The sequence below is a fragment of the Pseudopipra pipra genome, chromosome 23 (assembly GCF_036250125.1).
Source record: "Pseudopipra pipra isolate bDixPip1 chromosome 23, bDixPip1.hap1, whole genome shotgun sequence".
Classification (NCBI taxonomy): Eukaryota; Metazoa; Chordata; class Aves; order Passeriformes; family Pipridae; genus Pseudopipra; species Pseudopipra pipra.
In genome coordinates, this window is record NC_087571.1 from 6701498 (window position 1) to 6727174 (window position 25677).

Below are 25677 nucleotides of genomic sequence, written 5' to 3' on the forward strand. Positions count from 1 at the left end.
TTCCTATTGCAACCATCCAAACCATTTGCTAATCATAACTTTGTCATTCCAGCTGCAGCCAACATGTTGTTTGACTTGGATATTTGTTCGCACTTACAACCGCTTGAGAACTTTATTTTGTGCAACCTGTTGGTCTCTGTCCCCGGACAGGGAAGCGAGATGCACTGTCCAGTTTGCACTGTTTCTTGACTAATATCTCTTCCAGCACGTCAATACAAGTTGGCTTCCAGCAGATTCTCTATTTAATGTAAAAGCTGATGTAACTCTTTTTTGTTTCAGGAAGACAGTAAATTGAGACTATTTATAGATGCCATCTCAGGAATTAATACTCAGTTTTACCCCTTCTGAACAACAACTTCCCCCCCACCTCCACCACCATTTCCCCCTCCACCATTTGCTTGGTTAAAATGAGGCATCATTTGGGGATTGCTGCCCAAAACCAAAGCAAAGCCCTGCTCTTGGTCTCCTCATGGCTTTGGAAGGGTTCCCTTGCAGCCCCCAGAGCTCCTGCAGGAGAACAAGGGCCAGTCTCTTAGAGGGTGCCTCAGATTTGGTTGCCAAGATGAGAACAGTCTCTGTTGGCAGTGAAAACAGGCTAATGATGGCTTGATAATCTCTTATGCAAATCTTGGTGCAGTTTGTTAAACTGTGCAGGGTTTATTTGTTTTGCTTCCATAATTAAAGCATGTAGACCTTGTATCTGTAAGTATTGTGTATTCCTTGTATGATTCCTGTCTTTGCTGCTGCTTCAGAAATTCAGCCCTGAGCTGTCCTCAGCTAAATTGCCAAGAACGGGTCCTCCTTTTTCCACTGCTGCCTCTGCCCGTGCAGGAGCCCTCCCTGGGTTCTCTGCCAGCATGTCACTGAGGGGAAACGCTGCTGTGAATTGTCTGTCGTTGCTACAAAACCCAAGCTCTGGGCTGCTGTGCAGGGGTGCTCAGTGGAGCCTTCTCTGTGCTCACTCACACGGTTTTACTCACTCAAACATTGCACCGAACCCGGGCAGGTTGGGCCAAGCCTGGCCTGTGCCGTTGGCTCCAGGCATGTCCGTGACACGTTCTGAGGAGCCAGCCCTCTCCAGCCAATGACCCCAGCTCCAACAGCTAAATAAGCCAGTGAATTTTGGTAACATGGATAAATATAATTTAGACCTATTGGTGTGGAGGAAATAACTGTCAGGAAAAGACTGCAGACTTGAGTCAGTCTTAAAAGCTGCCTGTTGCAAACACCTGGAAGAGACAAAGCATCTCTCCATCAGCAAGGCCCTCAAGAAATTCCCAGTGGGATTTAGCCTGAATGGAATAGAGTCAGCTTCAGACTAATGGCCAAAAAAACTTCAGGATATTTTAATTAGCTGTAGCTGTTAACCAGGTACCTGCTGCAGCAGGGGGACTGGTAACCTTTGTCTGCAGTTGCCAGTTCTAGAACATTTTTTGTTGGAAGAATGGTGCATCATGCAGGTGGTGGCTGGGAAGGAGGAGGAGAGGGGGGAGCAGACCATTCCCCAGCCACAGGCCCTCTGGTGTGGGCAGTGTTTGAGTGAGTAACAGCGACGTGTCGAGCCTCAGCTCCTCGTCCTGCTCTGGAGCTTCTGTTTTGTCCCCGCCAACTAAAGCGTTGGTGTCGGTGTTCTCCCCTGTCTCCTGTTCCCCTGACTTTGCAACCACCAGTAATTGTTCTGGCAAGATCCTGGAAAAAGAGAAAAATTTACTGTTTTCCTCAGGCTCATAGCTTTTGAACTGGAGGCATGTCTTCTAAACAGTGCAACTCACTTCAAATGCTTTTTGCCTTTCATTTTATTATTGCTTGTCACGCAATGTTCTTTGAAAGCTTGCTCATATATTATCTGTTCCATTTTTTCCATTTTCCCTTTTTTTGCATGCTGTTCCTCCTGTTTCTTCCCTTCCTCCAATCCTCTGTTCCTGTGTGTAGACACAACGGCGACGACAGAACCGGCAGTTCACGGTTGGTATCACATTCCTGTTTATCTTATTTCTCAGCGCTGCTGAGTGGCAAGACAAGCCTGGGAAGGGGGAGCCAAAAAGGGAACTGGAGTCTTCAAGGGAAAACCGTGTTTCAAGGTGGACTCATCTCATAAATGCAACATGGGTTTTAAGGCTGGAAAGTCTTGTCTGCTCTTGTCATTTCTGCTGTGAGCTTCGCAGCCGGTCATCCTGTGCCAGGCAGGCCCCAAGCCCCAGGGAAGTGAATCCAGGTCTGAGCAGTGCCAGGTGATTCTCCACCCATCGGCTGGGAGAATCACTTCACACATGGGAGGTAAATCCGGCTTTTCAACATAGGAATTCAATTTTAGGTTTTTTTTATTTTAAATTTTTGAGCATTTTTCTTGCATTCTGAGTTAGTTTTTAAGACAGGGCCTCCACTGGGTCTGCCGGTGTGGGGCAGCTTGGGGGGTTCTGGGATGCTCCACAGAGGAGCGCTCGCCTGGGAGGTCGGCAGTGAAGTTTGTGTTATTACACTGCAGAAGGAGATGGGGAAAACAAATAGCAACACTTTCCTCTCAGCATAGCAGTCTAGCAAAGTAACCCTTCTCGTCTGCTCGAGGCAGTCTAGCTAACAGCTTGACAGCTTCCCGAGCTTCCTCCATTCCCCACGAGCCTACGTACGCGCTGCAGGCTGGAAGTTGAGCATCTCGTTTTTTGGCATGAGCTCACTTTTCAGCTAAAGAACCAAAACCTCTGACAGTTTTTAATTACAGCTAATCCATGTTGGACCTTGCTATTTTAGTTTCTTTTAACTCTGATAAATTAACTGGTTTTTTTTACTGACAGAAATCCATGGTGCAGAGTACCCAGTTTTCCTGCCTGCTCCCCTCAAGGTGTCGCTTGGATGGGGGCAGAGGTGGACTGAGTGAAGCAATGGTTCAGTAGTGATGCCCCATGTCAAGAGAGGGGGGGTTTGTCCTTCATGTCTCAAGTAACTTACCTACTTGGATGCATTTTCCCACTTAGGGTAAAGATGGGAAGCTTTCAGGCACACGTGTGTTTTCTCTGCGTGACGACCTCCCTGTGTGTGTTAAATGTTCAGAGCCAATATTGGTAGGTTTGTGATTGATCCCTAAATTTGGGAAGGATCAGGCAGCCCCAGTGCCAGTATGATCTGACATCCTTTCTGGGTGTCTCAGCATCAGGAAAGGCTCAGTGTAGCTGTGCATTAGTCTCTGTGGTGAGGACAAGCCAGGCAGGCTCACTGGTGGCATGGGAGGCAGAGCCCTTGCCTGTTTCTTTAAAGCAGTTCCCAATGACTTTCCTCCTTTTTCCTTGTCCTGGGGAAGCCATAAAAAGCCTGTTTTTAACTCAAGGATGACCTCTGAACCTCCCCTTTCTGTGAGGGGGATCACTGCTAAGGAGGTGGTCAGCTGAAATGACAACCCATCCCAGTCAAACGAGCTGCTACAAACTTTCCTGCCTTAAAACCAGCCAGTTTGTCCTGAATTTTCCCACGCTTGCCCTCGTGGGGTGCTTTTCCGGTGAAGACTCTGGATTTCTTTCCAAGCTTGTGTTGCTGGAGTGTGTATGGAGTATACCAGGTGTTTCTGTATGTTGGCCATTTGTTCTTTCCGATGTCCAATGGGAGTGAGCATGTCTGTGAATGACTAGAAATGCATGGGCATGAATACAGCCAAATGGATTTTCTCCAAAAACAATTTTAAATGAATTGGGGGAAGAAAAAAAAAAAGAAAACAAAATAAAACAAAAAAGGCAAAACCAAAAACCAACCAAAAAAAAGAGATTGCTAGCAAAGAAAACAGAATGTAAGGCCAGTGTGGAGCCAGCACAATGTTTCAATTGGGGAAAGGGGGTTTGAGCCATTTAAAGTTTTGGAGTGTATCCTAGAGGACTGGGGGGAAGGAGTCCTGTATGTGTGTGCATGTCCCAGTGGTAGCCAAGGCCCTGCCATTCCCGTTTCCTCCCGGAATGGAGTTGACGGCAGCGATGCATGAGTGACCTAACGCACGAACATTGTTAACTCTTTTGTTGAAAAATGAGAGCTTAACTGTGAATTTTCTGATGCACTTTCTCCTTTCTCTGCACTGTTCATTGCCAGAGCTCCAATAACAGCATGGTCATGGCCGGCAGGAAGGCTTGTGCACCCCACAAAGCCGGGGTTTCCCAGCTTCAGCCCTCCTCCCTCTCAGTGTGCCCCTGTGGGGCCAGGGTGCCAGCGAGGCTGAAATCACAGGTCCCACTGTTTGAGCTGGAAAATGGGCAGAGCTTGGTGGAGCCGGGAGCATCTGCACCTCTCAGCTGGGGGAGAAAGCGCTTTTTCTGCCATGCCCTTTTGCTTCTCCTCCCCTGCCCCTCTCCCCACCAAAATAAACAGGCCAGTTTTTAATGTCCTGGCCGCTGCTGTCCCTCGGTGGGCGGGAGAGCTCAGACATCGTGAGGTGCTGCCCTTTGTGGAGCCTCTCAGGTGAGACACCCAGCTCACGTTCTGCCCCCTACACAAGCAGGACGTCTCCAAGCAGCCATGACCTTGGACACACTGAACATTTGCCCACTTTTTCCCAAATTTTCCCCTTGTCCTGTTGTAAGCAGAGAGCTTTAAGAGCTCGGAGTGATCTCCCAGGATGCAGGCGCTGCCGGCACAGGGTATTGCACTTGCAGCCCTGTCCGTCTGTCCGGCCATGGGGGGCTCAGAGCTGCTCCCCTCTCCCCCACCAAGGCAGGAACCGGGCGCTGCTGCCTCAGCACAGGCAGGATTTTTGCTCATCCTCGTGGAAAGGTAGGGTGAAAAAAACCTTCTCTGAAGCTGGCAAAGCAGGAAGCCTGGAGTGAAGGTTAAAATAATGAAAACACCCCCGTTGCGAATGAAGAGCGACGAGAAAATACCTTGCCCATAATGCAGCAGGTAAATTATTTTACAGGCTGGAAATTCTTACCTGAAGGCCCATGTGGGATTTTAATTGTGGCCTTAACAGGGTTTGGTACAAGAACAGGTAACACTACTGTGTTACGCTCTTTTTGGGTTTTTTGATAGCTCAGTCACTGAAAATGAGTTTTGCTTGGCTGCAGCCCGAGCCCGGCCGTGCCCCAGTGCCGGCTGCTCGCACACCTTGACAGGTGCTGTGGGAAAAGCCTCAGAGCTTTCTGCATTGCCATTATGCTCTGCCCGTCCAGCCGCCTCGTTCCCTCTTGGAAATGCCCTACTTAAAAGTACAGCTAATAGTAAATACGTTCCTCAATATATTTTACAGATCCCGTCCTCGGGGCGGTTGAATAAAACATCACAGCGCTGTCTGCGCCCGCTGCGGGTCTGCGCGGCACCACAGAGCGCCGCATGAAACGGAATCCCTAATTGCTTATTTAGAGCCTGAGACGGGAGAGAAATTGGCTTTTCCTTAAAAAACAGAGGTAGTGTGGGAGCCCACAGAAATCTAAATAGAGCCGGGGTGCCGGTGTCCTCGTGCGGGTGCCCGGTCGGGCTGAGGACGCGCTCGCTGTGCCAGCTGCGCCCACCAAGGATTTATCATTTCCAGGGAAATGGAGCCTAGTGAAAAGTTCCCTTTTATTTATCTAGCAGGAGTAGTGGCAGACTTTCAATTAATCCCCTCAGAAGCGAAAAGGAGGGGCTTTAGTAGCCGATATGAAAGTTTAATGAGAAAAGTCAAGAAGTAATTTGCCACCTATTTAAATGCCTCACAACAGGTTTTAACACCAGTCAGTGGCATTTGTGAGTGTCCCAGGTGCAGAGAGAAACTGAATTGTGGAATTGTTGCACATTTTCTTTTGAAAAGGTTTTTTTTTGGTTTTCCTTTTTTTTTTGCTTCATAAAAAATGCAACATTGCCCTTTTTCATTAGTGAGAAAATGTAGTTCCTTTAAAAGGGAAGGGAAGGCTCTACAGAAGCAATTTTGGAGAGAGAAAAGTTGAAGGGCTCCTCTGCTGAGTGCAGCTTTGCATGGCCCATGCTTCTGTGAGTCAACTGTCATATTTATAGATTGTTCATAGAAAAAAGGCTCCTGAAAATCTGGAAAGGGCTCCCTGAAACCCAAGAATGGCACACAAACAAATTTCCTGCTATTAATCTAAATGGCTTCCCACTTCAGAAGGTAATTCTAATGTAGATTCCAGGTGACGTATTTAAAAACCAGTCACTGAAAATTAGTTTTATTTTTAAGGAGCAATACATATATATGTATTGCTGCTCAGCAGTGGGGCCAGTCTGCACGTTGACCATACTGCACTCACAGCTTTCCTGCTTCACACAAGCACTGGTAGCAGTCTGTGAGCTGACAATTCCAGGCTCCCCAGTGCCCAGGGATGGGGGATCTCTTCATGGGAGTTTTTTCCTTCACTTATGCATTTGCTTTAGCAGCCAGCAGCAAGAGTGAGCCCACAGGGTAATGCTGCCCCACCCCTCCTTTCAGTAGGTCTGGGTGGTCTCCAGGCTCTGGTTTGCCCTGTGACCAGTGCTGAGATGTCCACCCAAGGGACTGCTCTGCCTGCAGACCCTGGCACTTCCTCAAGCTCCCAAACAAACAGCACTAACACCCTCACAGACAGCGCTGGCTGCCTGTGGGGGCCATGACTGCCTGCATGCCTCCCTGACTGTTCTGTGAGCTTGGAGCACAGATGCTTTGCCCATAAACCCATCACATTTGGGCAAATGAACAAAAGCTGGTTTTGCCTGATGGTTTGGCAGAGGACACAGCCCACAGCCTGCAGAGGTGCCCTGCGGCCATGAAACAAGGGGCTCAGTATTCCTCTTCACTCACTGATAAACGGCCGGGCTTGTCACCACCACCAAAACCAAATGGATGGGGTGCAAAATTGGAAGAAAGTTTTCCATGGCTCTGTGTATGGCAGGACCGAAATCGGCCTGGACTAAATTGGGAAGTTGCCCAAGCCAGAGTTTGGGGGCTCTGCATGCTGTTATGAGTGAGTGGTCTCGATGCCATGTCTCGTGTGCCAACAGTGTAGAGCGAGGAGCGTTTCTGTCTGTAATAAAGGCCACGATTGCACTCGTGTCACACGACGGCTCTGCCCGCACCAGCAGACGGTGGCGAGTGACTGATGCATTCTCTTTTTCCCCCCAAGAAATCCATCCTCAGTTCTTAAGTGTGTTGTTTTTTGTCGCTTGAGAAACGCAGAGAAAAACGAGTTTGTTTTTACTTGTAAGGCTTTACTCAGTTGCCCAATTCGGCCGAGGAGCTGGACTATGGGGATCTCTCAGGTAAGGGCTAGTCCGTAGGTAACCCGCTGCTCTCCTTCGCTAGACACTGGTTCCACTCTGATTTCTGCATCTTGGCCGTGTTGCATTGTGCAGTCGCTGTGGCACAGCCATTCTCCCCACGCTCTCACAGCTTGGATGTGCTCTCCTTTCTGTTGGGGTTTTCCTTCTTTTTTTTTTGTTTTGGCACCCATTTCTGTGTGGCACCCTCGGGGCGGGAGGTGCAGGGCGCCGAGGCCAACCACTGCAGTTCCCTCCCAGCTGGGATTTTTTGAGCACTGATTTGGAGACCGGTTGAGTTGAATCTTTGCTTGTAAAACACTCAACTCTGCCATATTCTGTGAAACCACCCTAGGAACGGGCGGCCGGCATTAACCCTCGGCTGCTCGGAGATTCCTCGGTGTACGAGCATCAGGTCGGGGGTAAACCAGAGCTGATTGTTTTATCAGCAAGGCAAAACCAAGTAAATGGTTCAACCTTTTTTTTTTTTGTCCACACTGGACTGGAAGGGGCATAAAAGCATCCCCATGGCTGGTCCTTGCCAATCAGTGGTGATCCAGATTGAAGCACAACAGCATCTTCAGTGGATGCATCTGGTATATTCAGAACAGGGCCTGTACCAGGGGTACAAACCTGAAATCCCTGTTCTTCATGCTTTCCTATAGAAATCCACCCGATTTTTTTGCTCCCACTTGCAGAGCATCCCTGCAGACTCATCGTACCTGCCAGGCTCTGAGGCTGCATGTGGCCACTCCAACACAGGGTGCAGAATCTCGGCCACAAGGCAGGAGCAGCCCTTTGTCCCTCCGGGAAGAGTCTGCCCAGGGGGGTTGTGGCTCATTGTGTTCCCTTCAGGGGTTCCAGCATGGAGGAAAAAATAACCCCAAAAAAAGCAAACACCTGAGTCCTCATTCTGTCAAATAGGTGCTTCCCTTTCACCCAGACAAATCAGGAGCATCCCATCCTGTCAGCCACTACTAGTGTGCTTTGGTCAAGAGGTCAGAAAGGATGGATTTGTTCCTGGTGTGTTTTAACCCTGAGCAATGCTAACAGTTATTGCTGTGGGCCCAGTCCAGATCCCATAGGTAAGACACAGCAGGGCTCCTGAACATCCCTGAGGGGATGGGAAATAATTGTTTTGCTCTGATAAGCTTTTTTACTTTTCAAAATTGTATTTTTTAAGGAAAAATACACCATTTGGTGAATGAAGACCACAAAGGAATTGCCCAAAATTGGTGTCTGCTCTGCAACCTGCCCTTCCCAGCAGTGCCAGTCTCTGCAGCCTGTGCTGAGGCTGCAGAGTGCTTGCACTGCCCAGAGGGGCTCACACCTTTCCCAGAGCACACAGCTCAGTGTTGTCCTTGTTCTGAATCTGGAAGGGAAGCCAAAATTTCCCCCAGCTTATCGGAATGCAGCACAGACAGAGCCACTGCCCGCAGTGAGTGCCCTTTGTGCGCTGCTGAACGTCCATTTTGGAGCATCCAGTTTGGCTGCTGATTGAATTTCTTTTTTTCCTAAGAATTTCAGAATTTTGCTTGTTGCTCTTGGTCACTCCTGTCTGCCCAAAGGGCAATCATTCCTGGTCAGGTGTGGCCAGGATCATACCTCATCAGGTATGAGGGGGCACTAGAGAGAGAGCCCTGGGCCATTCTCTGCTGCAAACTGAGCAGTCTCCATCCCATAGCCCCTGCTCAGAGTGCTGGGAAACTGAAAGCAGGTCCCATTTTTGGCCCCAGGTCAGCACATTTGGGCTCTCAGACGGGTGGTCCAGGTGAGTGCTGGAGCTGAGCTTTCCGTCGGGAATGCCGCCCTCTGCTCCGGTGGGAGCGGGCAGGGGGAGCCCTGGGGACTGTCCTGTGGGATGCAGGGCATGTGCCCACCCCATGGGAGACCGTGGTGTGGCGGGCACAGAGCTGCTGCCGTGTTTGCTCAGTGTGCTGTTCCTTCCAGGTACTCCTGTCCCGCTAACAGCTTCAGCGGAGGCTCTGCCGACCGTGCAATTAAGTAACGCATCCCTTGCCTTCCAGCCAGGTAGCCTGAGTCCAGAGCCGTCCTGCTCTTCCTGGCCGAGCTCTGTGTGTCCGTGCCTCTTGCAATCCTCCTCTTGTTCCTCACATCCCGAGCCCTCAGGGTGCAGAGAGGGCTGGCCTCGCACCCCAGTTCCTTACTGCAGCCCAGTGCAGTCTGACAGGCAGGATTCCTGCAGCGCTGAACCGTGAGGGCAAACCACTGAGAGCGAGAGAGTGTGTGTGTGTACCTGCACAGGCACACAGGTACAGACTCTGATTGGGGGGGTGGTACCTGCACAGGCACACAGGTACAGGTGTGTGTGGGGGTGTGTGTGTGTGTGTGTACCTGCACAGGCACACAGGTACAGGTGTGTGTGTGTGTGTGTGTGTGTACCTGCACAGGCACACAGGTACAGGTGTGTGTGGGTGTGTGTGTGCCAGCTCTCCCGCTCTCCTCCAGAGCGTTGGTACCTCCTGTAAAACAGGGAACAGTCACGACAGCCCCGCGTAGCCTCCACATCAGGCTGGATTACCTGATCCAAACCTGATCAGCACCTTGCAGAGGCTCCCTTTCCCAGCAGAGGATCCCCGGGAGCAGCGCTGGGCACTGCCAGGGTGAGCACAGCCCTTCAAACAAAGTGTGTTATTTTTCATGAAGCGATCCTGAAATGGGTCGCTGAAGGGGGAGCTTATTGATTGGAGAAGGATGAACTCAAATTTCTCTGGCTTAAATTAGACCAAATTCAATTAAGATACGACAGGCAGGTTAACGCTGCTCTTTAACAGCCCCTCAATAAATTAGAGGAGGGGTTGTCCTCTCCACGCCACACTGTGGGAAAGAATAACATTATTGCTCATCCTGTCACACACAGGCAGTGATTTCTGTCCTCCCACATCGTGGCTAAGTGCTCATGGAATAACAACAGCCTGTTCTTCCACCAGCACCCCCACCAAGCCCTACCTTTAGTGCTGCTCCATCATTTCAAAAACTTCATTCCACAAGAGAATTGACCCCAAGTGCAGTGGGGAGATGTCAGTGCAATCCTCACATTTCCTACCTCGAGGAAAAAGGGATAGTTGGCTAACCAGGTTTTCAGAAGTGCCCAAGTGACTTAGGGCCATTAGCATCCACATGATGACCTGTGGGAGCTTCAGTCAGGTTGGTGTGATAATCATTTAATAAACTAAGTAATAACCAGAGTTAGAAGAGATGACTAAGTTAGGAATTCTTCAAAGCCATTGGCACAGGTTTCCTTTCCCCTGCTGTGACGCAGATGTTGCCTGCACCTCTGGGAAGCTCAGGAGCTGTCAGTGGGTTCACTGTGTATAAACTTGAGCATGTGCACACACACAAGTTAAGCCCACGCTGTCCAATGTCAGGAGTTTGACATTAATTTTCACCCAGAAATAGAAGGTAAATTTTTGTGAGAGTGCAGCAGTAAATCCCAATATGCCAAAATTAACGTATAAACTACATTTCCACAGAAATCTTCTTCTGTTCTCTGCTTTTACAGCAACAATGTGCATAGGGGAGGGTCAGGGTGGTCCAGAGATAGCCCAAAATGTTACAGAGCATTGGGCTGCAGAATGCAAAGGCTGAGGGAGGTGAGGAGGAGGGACAGGAGACTGGAGCACCGCAGCAGGGGCTGCATAAAACCTGGGCTTTCCCACACCACAGCAGGACAGGCTGTGTCTCCCAGTGCTGCTTTTGCTCCACACCTCTGGCACAGAGTGGAGGAGAGTGTAGTCAGCTGGAGAGGGTGCTGGGGCACCCAGGGAGGGACCAGTACCAGCGGCTCAGGGGCCGGTGCCAGCTCACCCCAGCTGCGGGAGTCGCTGGAAGGAGCTGCTGCCTTCAGGTGCTCCAGGATGCTCGTGGGTGCAGAGGGTTCCTGTCACCAAGGTGGGCCCAAACCTGCTGCTTCAAGCCCCACGGGACCCACTGCTGAGAGCGTGGGGAGCGCTGAAGGTAAATATGAGGCGGTTTGACCCAAATAGGTCTGAAGCTGTTGGTGTGGGTGTAAATGAGATTTAAAATACAGGCAGCCAGGTCCAATCCAGTCTTGCTTTTAGTCTGGAGAAGCTGCTGCTGACAGTGGAATATCCTTAGATACATCTCTATTTAAAACCTCGTTAAAATGGAATTGAGTGGAATTTTTTATTGAGAAGTTGGGAGCAGGAAAGTCTTTCCTTTGCTAAAGCTCAGTGTAAGTGCTGACCCAGACAGTCAGGGTGTTGCCATTACCATCACCAGTATTTTTCTTGAGAGCCCACAGAAAGCTGGTTTTAGCAATTACATTGGCAGAAATTTTAGAAAACTGGAGATCATAAATACATTTATTTTTTTAAAAGGGTCTCCCCCAAAGCCCTCATAGCTGAAAACCTGCAGGTTTGAATCACAGATGTTGGTTGTCAGTACTTAGGTGGACAATCCCCAGCTCAGCATCTGCTCTGTGCTGCTCCTGGCCCTTGGAATTAGTTCCTTAGTTTGTTGATGAGTAGGAACCAGCCCCACATCCTTTTCTTTCCTGTCTACATGCTGTTTGCTGAACTGCACTTTTTGTTTAAAGGAAAACTTCAGGGTTCCCATTCCAGAGGTATAATCACTATTTTGTTGATTACATGAGCAGTTGGTTAAAATAATCAGCAAAAATTAATTTAAAGCTACCTAAGTCTCTTCCTGCCCACCCCCAGAAGGGGTCCCACAGTGCTCCTGTGCTGTGCAGTGGTTTTGCTCAGTGCTGCATCCCACGGAACCCTGGCATCCCCTGATGTGGGGCACAGCCCTGCCAGCCCTTCAGGGGAGGCAGCACAGCACTTGGAAAGAAAAAATTGATTTTTTTTCCTGCTTGAGCTCAGTTCTGGCAGGTGGATTGTACCATTACCACTGCAGTTTTCCTTTAAGGTGCTTTGGTGCCAAGCAAAGCATTGACCCAAAAACAGTTCAGCTGAGGTGCACTGTAGCTGCAGAGTAGCTCCAAGGGGGGCATGTTGGTGAGAACATGCCATGATGTCTGTCCCTTCCGTGCCCTTCCCTCCCTCCTTCTACCCCCACCCACAAAAACCCACAGGCAAACCCAAACCAAAACCATAATAGGAAGATTCCTGGCGATTTGCTGGAGAGACCAGGATCCAGCTTGCTCCAATATATATTAACATCCTAATGGGAAAGCTCTGCATGTATACATTTACTGCGCCCTGACAAGAGGGAATTAAATGTCAGAAGGATTTGTAGCATCTGTAATTGAATTGGTGCTGAGAAAAGCAAATCTTGAGGAAGAATAACATATTAGGATTAGCAAATAATGTGGCATTTTGTCAGTTCCTGCCATCTCGGCTGTTCCCTCTTCAGCAATAAAGTTGTGATTTCTGGTTTAATCAGAGATAGGAGGCAGGAATAGCTTGGGTGAATTGGAGACAGCATTTAAAGCAGATTCTGGTTGTTAAGGTCAAGTCTCTCCTGGGCACAAATTTGAGGAATTATTCCTTGCTCCGTAGACCTGACACTTTGTTAATTAGCAGTGAAATAGCGAGGGGCAGGACGTGGAGAGGCTGTTTCTGTGCTGGCTGTTTCTGTGCACAGAGGGTTTGCTGGGAGCAGTGTTGGAATTGCTGGTGGTGGAGTTGGGCTTTGCTGTGCCCGCGGTGCTGGCAGGCAGAGCTCGTGGGGATGGGTCACACCGCTGGAGCGTGTGAGGTCTGAGGAGGTGCTGGAGGCAGGGAGAGGAGCTGCTGCAGGAGGAATGTTTTAGGTCATGTGTGAGCTTGAGGATGTGTTTAGCCACGTGCATAACAGTGTGAACCTGGGGCTGGCACCTCGCAGGGGTCTTCTTTAACAGACATAATTGAGGAAAACAGCCCTGCATGTCCCAGGAGGCCAACTCATACCTAACAAACTGTGCTGAGCAGAACTGCCAGCCAGGTTTTAGGCCGAAGTCCCTTCTCAGGGGAACCTTCTCCCCGTGCTCTCGGTGTGATGCTGTCCTAAGGGAAGACCTGAGGGATGTGTTGGGCACGAGGCTTTGGCACAGCCCCTGTCTCTGTGGTGGTGGGTCGGTGTGGCAGCGTGGAAGCCGCCACTGCCAGCACGAGCTCACCACGGCTTTGTCTTTCCAGAACTTTAATTTATGGTGATGAAGAAAAAATGCCTCTTGATGCAAAATCCTGCTGGAAGCACATTACAGAGCCATAACTCAGCGTGTTTATGCCCCTCAGCTGTTCCAGATGTCAACAAGCCACTCATCTGCCCAGGCTGGGATGCTGCTGGCTGCGCCGAGTGCAGCCGAGTGGAACTGGGCGCAAAGTTTCTAAAAAAAAAAATAAGAAAAAAACGGAATTCAGCGTGCCTAAAGCAGCTGCTCCAGCAGATGAGCCAGTTTAGTTGCTTTGCAGAGAGGCCGGATTAGCTGAGCTGCAGCAGTGGTGGGAAGGCTGTGTCAGAGCGGGAGCTCCCGGGATGCCCAGGGTGGCCGGTTTTCCCCCCGCTGCCATCCTGGGCAGGCAGCAGAGCCTGTGCCTGGGCGAGGGGGTCAGCTTGGCACCCCACAGTGCCTCTGTGGGCACCTTTCCCATCGGCCTGCAGGGATGCTTGGCCACTCACCAGAGCAGCAGACACTGGAAGCCATCACAGCACAGTCTGTTCCCACTGCAGGTGAGACAGAAGGTTCCCCTTTGCCTTGCTTTGGGATTCCTTGGCACAGCCTCTCCACAGTGCCATGGCACGTGGCAGCAAAGGTTTTTGATTTGCAGGGGAATCTTTTTTGGCCACAGTTTTTAGCTGGTTTTAGCCTCTCAGCCAAGCTGCTAGAAGGGGCTCCCTACTCCATGGTGTCCCTCGGCGTGCCCTGGCTCAGCCCAGCATCCCCCTGCCTGCACTGGAGCTCCTGCTCTCAGGAGGTTACTCGAAGGGGCTTTTTTTCTTAAATTGTTTTAATTAAAAGGCGCTTTATGGTGCTCTGGGTCCCAGATTATTTACTTGGGTCCCTCAGTCCTTAATCTTGGAGCAGAATTGGAAATATTGATAGAAAGTGTAAATCCCAGCTGCTGCTCGAAAGCTTTGTATCAGGTCTCGGCTCAAAAGAGCCCCATTACCTTCAGCTGTCACGGATCTGTACGCTTGATCGATAAACTTCAAATATTATTAGAGGTGGAGGCTTCAGAGATTTGCTCTGTTCTTTGGAGGGAGACGGAGATAAATCTTTCTTAAAAATTGACTTGCATTTGCTCTCTCAGTCGTCCTGGCAAAACGCATTTCTCCGAGGTGTCCAGGCAGGCACAGGCAGGACAGATTTATGGGCCATGTGCTTCTTGTAGTGAAAGATTTAAATGGTAAATCCTTCACATATGACTTCACAAATCATGTAAAGTTAAAAGATTTTTACCGTTTCTGTTGCTGCTGTGCTTAAATTGTAAGGTATGGCCAGTAAATCATTTTAATGGAGGTGTCGCGCTTGACTCACTAAAAAAAAGAGACAATGGTTTAGCTTCTATTCCAAAATGTTAATGTATTAATCAGCGGGAGAATAATTGTTTTTTACTGCGTTATAAATCTCAGTTGCCATTAGGATTGCAGCGAGGGTTGATGTAGCTGCGTTCTTAAATTAAAATTGTTTACACTGCTATACATTCATTTTACATGGCCATAGCTCATCCGGGGTTCATTCCGGAGCTGTTCCTCCGCCACATCAGTCATCCCTCTCCCGGGTGACGGCGTCTCGAGGGAGAGGCGCTTCTGAAAGGAAACTAATTGTGTGGTGAGGAGTTAAATAAACGCAGTAAAGCAGTCGGAGGCACCGTTCAGTTACTGTTCACTGTTGGCCTCAGAGTCGCTGTTACAGTTTGGGTCAAGAGTGTCGTGTCCTCACGGGCTGCATCAAACAGCAAAGGTGGTGGTTAATGGTGGAACCCGGATGAGTCGGGGCAGAGGATGGTTGTAAACAGATTTTCTGTGCTGGGTGGGCTGGGTTTAGGGCAAGGAGTGTTTTGGGCTGAAGTTGAAATATTTTCAACAGGGCACTCGTTAATGACATTTCTCAGAGCTAAATATTAATACCCCCGTATTGCACTGCTCTTCCCTGTGCCCCACCCGCGAGGGAGGCTGAAATTTGGGGAGCACTGTGGGGAAGTTTCCCGGAGCAGGTCCCCACCGATGACTCCGTGTGCCCTCCCTCCCCTCTCCCAGCTGTCTCCCACGTGTGTAGTTGTAGTGCTGCTGCTTTTAGCGGAAAACACCTCACAAGTCGAGCTGCCAGATCAGTTCGGCTCCGGACAAAGTTCCTCTGCCTGAACTCATCTGTCTAGTTAGCTCCGTGCTTCACCCCTGCTCCTCTGGAGAGCCCGAGGGCAGCTCTTCCTGTCCTGGGAGCAGCTGCCGCCAGACCTGCCAAGAGCATCGTAGTGAGTCCCCAACTCTTATTCCTCTTCTGATCTCGACAGATTCCCGCGCGGGTGAGGAGGGGGCGATACGGAGCGTGGACCACGCCGTGGTTGGCGGCGTCGTTGCCGTCGTCGTCTTCGCGATGCTTTGCCTACTCATCATTTTAGGGCGATATTTTGCCAGACATAAAGGTAAGACAGAGGCTGAAACTGGAGCGTAAGAGGCCTGGCACGTGTGTCCCCTCCCTCATCAGGTCGTGCTGTCTGATGCAACAGACCCCCCAGTTTCTCTCCCAGTGGCATTTTTGTTTCCTTCATCAGTCTCTCCCTCGGCACCGTGCCGGGACTCACGAGGAGTCACAGAGCCTCCTCTTCCCTTGCAGGTACATACTTCACTCATGAAGCCAAAGGAGCAGATGATGCGGCCGACGCAGACACAGCCATCATCAACGCAGAGGGGGGACAAAACAACTCCGAGGAAAAGAAAGAGTACTTCATCTAGAGCAGCCTTGGTTCCCATGAGGTGTCCAACCGTGGACGGTTACTACTGGCCCTATTTAAACGCTACAGAGACAGTGATCTTGGAAGTTGCAACCAGCTTGTGTCTTTTTTTTTTTAAGGAAAAAAAAGCAAATGGGTGGAGAGCGGTGAGGCCGGGAGGGTCCGGGATTCGCTGTGTAAAAATATTCCTCGTAAAGTACACTCTGCTGTTCGACACCTCAGTTCATTTGGGTTTTCTTTTTTTGGCCAAGTCCAGCTTGGATTTAGTTTAGTGAAGTCATTTGCAGAAGATTCTGTGCCTTGTTTAATTTCTGTTCGTTCGGGTCGGGGGGAGGCTGGGAAGAAGAGGGGCTTCTGTGCGTTAGTTCCCTTCGGGTTTCTGTGGCTCTTCGTTTCCCCTTTCCTGTTTCTGGAGTTGCCAGCTGGGACCCCGTGGAGTAGGTGCGTTTCTCTGAAGGTGTTTCCCCTTTTTTCTCTTCACCGGTTTCCGTTCAGAACTCGAGCTCATCGGAGGAGAACCAGCACATTTTAGATGCGTAGTTTGCAGTTCAGTGTGCCCGTGTCCCGTTCCCCTGTCACCGTCAAGGCTCGGATAACACCCCCCGAGCCCCTCTTTGTGGCTGTTTCAGGTGCTTTCAATGGTGGCGGCTGGGAAATGGGCTGGAGCTCGGCAGAGGTGCTGCTCGGCCACGGGGACGCAGGAGTGGGCTCCTTGCTGGGCAGGCAGAGCCCTCCCGGGTGCAGGGGCATCTCCTCATCCTCTCCTGCTCGGCAGCCGCAGGGGCAGCAGGTAAAGCCCCTCTGATGTGTGAGCCCAGACCTGGAGAGCAGCTGGATGAACAAAACTGCCTTTTTTTCTACCCGCTAAGCAAAATGTGGGAATTCGCGTTACCACGAGCGTGCTAATGACCACTAAAGCCATAGGTGCACGGGAGACTCTGGCTCAGTCGGAATCAGAAGCGGCAGGTAGCAAACCGCAGCGGGAGGACGGGATAAAGTTATAGATGCTGACTTTTTTTTGGTGAGTAATCATGGATTTCGAGCGATACTTTTTTTAATTGTGTTTACGTGGCAAATGTATCTGATTTATTTAAGGGAAGCATTAATCTTAGCGTCAGGTTTTGGGGACTTTTTAGGGGTTTTCGGGGCGGGGGGGGCATTTTTGTGCGTTCGTTTTTTAATTGTTGTTTTTGGTAGGATCATTACAGTGCGGGATTCCTTTGGGAACGGGGCGGGGCCTGACGCAGCGAGCGAGCCCGTTCCCGGGCAGATTCCGTCTTTCCCCTTCTCTTCACAAGCAGAACCTCGCGAAACGCCCTTTTTTTCCGAGCAGATTTTGCCGAGCGCAGCTCTGTCCTGAGCCCTCAGCACCATTGCCAAACCCCATCGCGGTGAGAAGCAGCCAGGTCGGGGCCGGGGGCTCCGTGGCCCGGCGGTGGCGGGACGGGACGGGCATCCTGGCCTTGAGCAGCCCATCTTTGTTTGGAAGTGTACCGTAGTGCAGTGTTACCGATGTAACTTTGACTTACAATGTTGACATGTCTCAGGTTCATGTGTTTGATTGGTGTTTTCCGTCTCAGGTAGATTGCAAAAATTTCGGCCCCACGCATTGGAAAAAAAATGAAAAAAAAAAAACCCACATAAAAACAGGAGAAAAAAACCAGGAAAATATGAATTTTAGTTGTATATCGGTTTATGTATTTTTTCTTCAGTATACAGTGCACTGTTGAAATGTATTGTTGAGTATTACTTTGTACAGCTTTAGATCATTAGGATTTTGAAGCGTGAAGAAAGAACAACCTTGTTTAAAGGAGGATCACAAATGAAGGACGCGAAACTGATGATAAACAACCTTGTTCTTTATTTACCCGGCCTTTTTATTTTTTCCCCTTAGGCCAGTTCTGTTTTAAGGTGTCCATGGAAGATGTTACAGTGTAAGAAAATACATATCCATCTGTTCCCATTCACATTTTGTATTGGTTCATGTATCCCATTTTTACAAAGGAAAAGAAGTACTATAAAAATATCTGTCTTCTTAATAAAAAAAAATTAATGTTACAAAACTAGATCTTGTTTTGAACTCTTTATCCCTGGCTGTCACAGAGACCACCATCAGAGCTCACCCACCGACGTGGGCAGAAGGAGCTGGTGCTGGGCAGGTAACACCCAGCACTGCCTGGAGCAAGAGCAGTTAAACCTGATGCACTGAAGCTGCGTTAAATATAGAGTAGATTTCACAAGTTTCTTGTTTATGGTTGCTGAATTGTTTTATTTGGGGAGTATTTACGTGGAGAAAATTGATATTCCAGCCTTCCCGAGCTGGGGAAGGTTGGTACACAAGCTTTAAATAGCAGACATGTCTAAATCCTGGCATGGAAGGTGAGTGTTGAAATGTGTGACCTCCTTTGCCCTGTTCCCATCTCCCATTCAGTTCTGGTGCTGCCAGATTTTCTTAAAAGTGCTTGGGATTTCCAAATTGCAGCACACCATGTCTGTTCTCCTCAAGACACCAAACTCCAACAGGTGCTGCCGGGAAGGATCCCTTTGCCTCCTCCCGGCCTCAGGCCGCTGTCGATGGCGGCAGCGCCTCCTCCTCCAGCCCTTCCCTCCGCCGCAGCCCCCGGAGTTGGGCTGCGAGGCAGCTGCGGCGCTGAAATTAGACCCATCAATCTTTTGTGTTTTGCACAAAGGAGGAGGAGAAAGACAATTGCTTTCCGAGGAGATGGTACCGAGGGACACGCTGCCAGAACGTCCGCTCGCACCCAACGCGCAGGAGGAGCCGCACGGGCGCCGGAGGCGGCGGCTGCTGCTGCTCCAGGGCCGGTGTCCAGCTCCGGAGCACTCGGTGCTTCTCATGTGATCGTGTCAGAAACAGCGTTTTTCTTAGAGAGAGATTGTGACACTGAGGGGGAAACTGCAGGGCAAAGCCAAAAAAGCAGCTCTCCCCTTTCTTACCCGAAATGAGCAGCGCGGCTTTGATGGTTTCCATGGCTATTGCAATTATTTCAATGCAGAAGAGGTTTGAGACTTGCAGGCCCCTGGTGCCGGCTCACGATGCTTTTCTTCTCCTCGAGCCAGCGCTAATTGTGTCTCACACTTGCAGTGTCTGTAATTTATCCTCTCAGGGGTCCATATCTTTCAGGGTTTTAAGGTTATTTAGTGGTGCTTTTCTTCCCATTTCCTACTTGGTCCTTTGCTTTTACACATTACAAATGGGTGACAAGAAACTACCTGTAGTGTGCAGGATCAGTTTCCTGTTGAAACCCTCTGCATTAACTTTCAGACACTGAGATACAAAAACATGGATGGGGAAAGCTGGAAAGAGTAACATTGAGCAATAAGACTTAGTGATTCCCATATCCCAAGTGTTCAGCTTGGGATGCTGCACACGTTCCCCACAGATGTGACCCCATGGCTGCTGAGCCTGTCCCGTTACACAGAGCTGAGGACACTGTCAGGTTTTCATGAAAATGAAGAAAATTACCATTACTTCAAATAAGAATGTAGTCTTTGCCCTGAACTTCGCATTTTCAAAAGTTGCAGAAGTCCTAATTGCACAATTATTTTATTGGGTAATACAATTCCTAACTTTCTTCTTTTTTTAACCAAATACAGGTAGGAATTATTTTGAGTAACTGAGTCTGACTTGTGTAATTACAGCCTTTTCTGCCAGGCTGAAGTTGCCAAAAAGCTTGTGCCACGTAGAGTAATTAGCCATAAATGACACTGTAACTCACATCAGGTAGCAGGTACCTGGTCCTGGGTGGGTGATTGGAATACAGGGGAGCAGGGACGAGGCTGAGCACGCGTCTGGCAGCATCGATCCACGCCGGCCAGTCAGTTCTCATCAGAGGGTCCTGACAAGGGGCTAATAGCTTTTTCTGAAGATCCAATCCCATTTTCCAGGCAGCGGCCGGTGTTGTGCCGCCTGGGATAACATCTGCTCCGGATGGCATCGATCGGGCGGGGGCACGTGTGTGTCCCCAGCACTGGGTCCCAGCAGCTTTATCTGGATGTAATAATTTCAGTGAAGGGGAAAACCCAAATTCCACCTAAAACCCAACACTTGGGCTAATAATTTACATCTGAATTAGTACAACCAGGAAAAGAATTTCAGTCTACTGGTCACTAAGAGTTTAAACTGGCCTTGTCCTGTTTCCAGAGTCAGCTGTGGAGGTGATCCCTGCAGCACCTCGAGGTCTCCCCTGGACACCTGTGTACACAGTGAGCAGGGCAAGGGCTTAATGGGGTCTCTGGGGAGGTGCAGGAAAAGTGATTCTGCAGATGGACAGAGCTCTGCACACCCTGCACTGGGCTGCAAACTGACGAGCTCCTTGGTGAGCTTCAGTTAAATAAACAGACTTTGGGTAAACAAACAGATTCTAGGTGGAAAAATAAACTTTAAGTGAAAAAATAAAGTGAATTAGCAAACTTTAAGTGAAGAAAATAAACTTTAGGAGAATAAACAAAACTTAAGTGCAATAAAGAGCTCGAGTTAAATAAGCAAACTGCTGAAGTAACTGACTGAAGGCCAGCTGAGGGCCAGTTGTGCTGCTGGAGCCTGTGAGAAGCAGGATAAGAGCTCAGCCATCCTTCCCAGCAGAGGCTGTCCTGGAGAGAGACCCCTTGGAGCTGCTGTGAGGGAGGACATCACCAGCTCCTGCAGCCCTTGTCTGCCAGAGGGTGCCAAGCAGATGGATCCACACCTGGACCCAGTAGGATGTCTCCCTGTCCGATGTCAGGTCTGCTCCTTGCTCATCCTCTCCCTCAGTCACCAGAGGTGGATGGACTGACAGACCCCCACTCTCTGCTCAGAAGGACTTGTTGGTGCCTCACACCGAGGTGCCAGTGCTGCCTGTGGAGCTCTCCATCCATTTTCCCTGTCAGCCCAGGCCGAGCTACTTTAATATCAGCTCTAACCCGTGTGCCTCTGCCTATCTGCCCATAGCCGTGTTCTCCTGCTCCAGTTCCTTATCCTGTTCTGCAGGATAGCAGCAGCCCTGTAAGTCACAGACCTGGAGTGATGTGGGCAGCATAGGAATAACACGTACAGATGGAACAGGGATGCAGAATAGAGATAGGAAGGGTATGGAGAGATGCCATTCAGCAGTCCCTCAGCTCTGCAGTCCAAGGTGAGCAATGTCCGGGTGCTGGGCAGCCTGAGCGTGGTTTGGGGGACACTCTGCCCCCCCAGTGCCAGGGGAACGGAGCCCCTTCAGAAGAGCAAAGGGATTTGGCAGCCCTGGGAGGTTTTGTTTCTGTCTTAGGACTGTGCTGTGAGCCAGACCCACGTCTGCCTCCCTGCTTCACTCCACATGGTGCCTGGCAGAGCTGCCCTTGTGCCCTGTCCCCGGAGAAATCCTGGAAATCCTGTTTTCCTGCTTTGTATCCCAACAGTACCAGCATTGTCCTTCACGTCTTCCCAAGTCCTCAAGTGCTGGCTCTCATCATCCTTTGGGGTGGGCAGGATCCCCTCCTCTTCCTCAACAAACTGCCCAAAAGTGGGGTTCCCTTGCTGCAGTGGTGCCTGTGCAGCCAGGGGGTGGTTGGTACATGTCACTTCTGTTGAGCCCTCGGCTCGGATACTCCAGATTCAGCATCCATCACAGCCCCACCACCCCTCCCGGGAGCCCTCACAGCTCCCTCCTTGCTGCAACAAGCGGGGCCGGCGGCACCTCACCCGCCGGAGCACACCGGGAGCGGGCACGCACGGAACCGGCACGCGGGAGATGTGAAGGCTGCCAGGAGTAAAGGGAATATTTGATCAGATGCCCTCCTCTCTCCTCTGTTCTCTGCTCTCAGCCTCCCTCGGGGCCAGCACCTCACTGCCTCTGAGCACCACAGCTGCGACAGGTTGGCAGCAGCTCCTCAGAATGGGACCTGCACGGGAATCTCAATGAGATGGAAAAGGTAATCTCCAGCCTTGACACTCCATGTTGTTTTCTTCCCTCACTCCTTTGCCCCCTTCTCTGTTCCATCTCCTCTCTGCTGTTTTCCGTGCCTGTGGTCAGCTTTCCATTCTCTGTACCTGCTCCCTGTGCCCGTTGCCAGGATGGGAGGCAGTGCCCCACGCCCCCTTGCAGGGGCACAGCTAGCTCCAACATCATCCTCCTTGGATGTGTCCCTTGTCCATGCTGTGCCTTGGGCATTCATGTTTCTCAGCTCTTCCACATTTCCCAGACTGGACTCTGGCATTAGCACTTCTTCTGAGAGTCCTTTCAACGAGTCTGGCAGAGCCACAGGTCCAGTGTGAGATTTCACACGGTCTCTGATGATTTCTTTTTTTCCCCAGCATCAAAAAACAGCCTCTTAAAATGGGAACGAGCTCCAGCCCAGTCACAGCACCCCAGGGACCTCATCCAGCCCCATGTTCCCATGCAGGTGATGCTCCCAAACAGCTAACATGTGTCCCACCAAAGGTAACCTGCTCCCAACCGAGGGGGACATGGTGCCTGGAGCATTGCTTCAGCAGTGACCGGGACCTGCCAGGATCCAGGCTCTCCCACACCCACTGGCCAGGCAGCCTTTCCCTGTGCAACCCCGGAGTGTTCCCTCCCCCAGTGCTCCTGTCCTCAATCAGCCCGATTATTCCTGGTAATTGTCCCTTCTCTGGGTAATGCTGCTGAGCAGGGACAGGGAGCGTGGCAGTGTTTTTCTGTGACTAAGAAAAGGTGTGTACGTGGCCTTGATTGCAAATGAAAAATTAAGGCCCCGTGTCTTGCATTCATTCCCACTTGATTACGCACCAGCACATAAACAAATCTTCACCCAGTTGCCTGAGGGGTGTCAATGATCCACCTTTGCTTCTCTCGCCTCTCCTCCAGCAAATCTATAACACATTTAATCTTCACCACTCACTCTCCTCAGTTTTTAAATGTCTAATTTGCTGCCGAGCGTGGCTCCAATTCTCCCTGTGCTGCCACTTTAGCTCTGACTGGTGTTTGCCTGATTGCTTGGCTGGAGAGTCGGGGTGCACTGGGCCTGGGATGGCAGAGGGGCAGCAGCCCAGGCAGTGCCACAGTTAACAGGCTGCTTTGGAGCAAACCCAAAACTTCACAGATTTGTCTGCAAGTGTTCAGTGCACCCTGCCAGGAGTGCAGGTTCCTGTGCTTGTGAGCATTAAAACTTGGGGTACTTTAGGCAGAACTGCACAGCATTGGAGCTGTGCTTCTCTGCAGCCATGGCTTCGTACCTGGAAAACATGTGCTTAAGGCAAACCAAGAGGAATGGTACAAAGGGAGGAAAACAGGGATCAGGATTTAGGTGGATGCTAGGACAGTTCCTGGTCCTCCCCCCTCTGGGCAGGCTGGAGCAGTGGGGTACCCTGTGGTGCCCCCCTGCCCCGCCCCTGCCCAGCTGTGGCCAATTCCCACCCACACCTGTGGGTACTTTGTGCTCAGCCCACACCAGACCAGCACTGGCCACCAGCGAGGGACACCAGGACTGGGCTCTGCAGGTAAGGGGGTCTTGGTGGGTGGGTTTGGGTGTAAGGGGGCAGGTGAAACTGGGGGGGAGTTGCCCCCCATTGTCAGGTACCTGCAGTAGTGTGGATGCTGTGTTTGCCCAAGGCTGTGTTGCAGGGGGATGTGCTGCTTTGCTCACCTGGGCATGTGGATAAAAGCAAACCTGGGATCTGTGTCATTTGGAAAACCAGCAAGTTGAGAGAGGGAAATTAAAGCTGTGATGGCCTGGCAAGCTCCAGGTTCAGGAGCTGGGTCATGAGAGAGCTTTAGCAAATGGTTGTGCAGTGAAGCAATGGGACATGAGGAGCAGGGTTTGCTGAGGATGTGGGACCCTTTGTATGCTCAGTGGAAACTCCTAGGCCAGCAGCTTCCCCTGTTGAGACTGGCAGGGTTGGAAGTGGATCGTGCCAAGTGTGCCCATCAAAGCCCTCGAGCTCTGGAGGAGCTGCCATTACCTACCACCACTTATGTGCTCACACCATCTGCCCCAGTCTGTTTGGTCCATGTGTGACTGGGGACTGTGTCTGGCACTGGGAGTGCTGCTGGGGGTGTCTCTGTGGCTGGGTACAGAGGCTGGCAGCCCTGGGGCAGAGCCACATTCTGCCTCTACTGTTCTCCTCAGGGCCATGTTTGAGCTGCACTCCTGAGGGCAAGTCTGCTTGAAGCAAAATGAGTTCAGATTATCAAGCTCTCCATAAAACTTGCAACACATCTTGTTGTGTCTGGGTGTGTGTATATGTGCTGCTTTCTTTTTATTTAATGCTCTATTGAGGTCTGAGGCTTTTCCTTCCACTGGCTTTTATCTAGTCATGACTCCTACAATATTTAATCTCTATCAGAAACTGTAAGCCCTGTATTTATTTTATGGGTCAGTTGTTCATCCTTTTCCCTTGATGTTCTCACTGGCAGTGGATAGTGTGGAAGGTGGAAAAAGAAAAGGGGGGGGGGGAAGAAAGCCCTGCTTGTTTCTGCCCGTCAACATTTGTCCAAATGACAGGGTGACAAATCAGAGCTCTGAAGGCTAATGGCAGGCAGAGAAATCCAGTGGAGAGTAAATGGGTGTATGAAAGGGGATGGTGGAAATTTCCATCCCCAGACAGAGTGTCTGGGGAGGACAGGCAGATCACAACCCTGTCTGAGGCAGGCTGTGTGCTCCTCTCTGCACAGTCCTGACTCTCCTGGGGAGACATTCAGGTGTCAGTGGAGCTGGAACTCAGGCACCTGCATCCTTACCAATGCCAGCCTGAGTCTGGCATCAGGGTCCTGTGCAGGTGGGAGGCTGTGAGTGGCACCAAGGGCATCCACAGTCCCCCTGCCTGACTGAAAGGTGACACACCCAATGCTCTCATTGTCACTTTACTATCTAGAAAGTCTTTTTTCAGATTTGAGATGAATAAAAGATTAGAGTTACAGGGGAGAGACAATGCCAAAGGTTAAGGTGATCCACTGAATTTACTGTATTTGCTGCAGAGACATAAGTTGGGAGGACACAAGTGCTGTCTGGACATCCCAAATCAGCTTTAAAGATCCCCCTGCAGCCTCCAGTCCTCCTCAGGGTGCTGAGGAAGGAGCAGGTGGAGCAGCATCCTTCCATGGAGTCCTGGCTTTTCTAGGGCAGGTGGCTTGGGATGGTGCAGGGCAGAAGCAAGACACAGGAGCTGCTGCCAGAGCGGGGCCAGGGAAGGAGTGATGATGCATTATCTGGGGGTAGAGAAGTGCTTGCTAGCTTGTTGACCCTGCCTAGTTGAAAGGCAATGAATATTTCATGTCTCCAGCACTATCTGCAGCATGGGCAGACGAAGAGTCTTTTTATTCTTCCTCCTACCCCTCACTACCCCCCCCCAAAGTCAGGAAAATCTGTCAAAACATTTATCTGAACTGTGTGTGAACTGGGTAAGCGCTGCAAGGAGCTAATCTGTGCAGAGCTAATCTGAGTGAACAAAGTCACCACAGGCTTGCCATGGGCACTCTGATAAGGATTTATCATAGGGAATTCGGGTGAAACATGAACTGCCTCTGGAAAGAGGGATGCAAACACGGTGCTTTGCCAGGGCTGCACCTTGGGAGCCATCAGGAAGGGGAAAGTCAAGAGTCAAGCTCCCCACCATGGGCACGGGCAGCCTGAATTAGTAGGA

General features: G+C 50.5%; 1 protein-coding gene across 10 annotated transcripts in view; it reads left to right on the forward strand.

Annotated features, from left to right (window-relative positions):
• CADM1 (cell adhesion molecule 1) overlaps positions 1-18145 on the forward strand; it is a 136998-nt gene extending 118853 nt beyond the window's left edge. For 3 of the 10 annotated variants that reach the window (XM_064634770.1, XM_064634771.1, XM_064634780.1), the window contains 5 exons: positions 1933-1965; positions 7144-7197; positions 9145-9225; positions 15639-15770; positions 15962-18145. In XM_064634770.1, the coding sequence (XP_064490840.1) occupies positions 1933-1965; positions 7144-7197; positions 9145-9225; positions 15639-15770; positions 15962-16080 (419 nt within the window). In that variant the 3' untranslated portion in view covers positions 16081-18145. The remainder of the gene's footprint in view (positions 1-1932; positions 1966-7143; positions 7198-9144; positions 9226-15638; positions 15771-15961) is intronic. The other 7 variants (XM_064634772.1, XM_064634776.1, XM_064634774.1 and 4 more) reach the window with 4 other exon arrangements.
• Positions 18146-25677: the final 7532 nt, after the last annotated feature.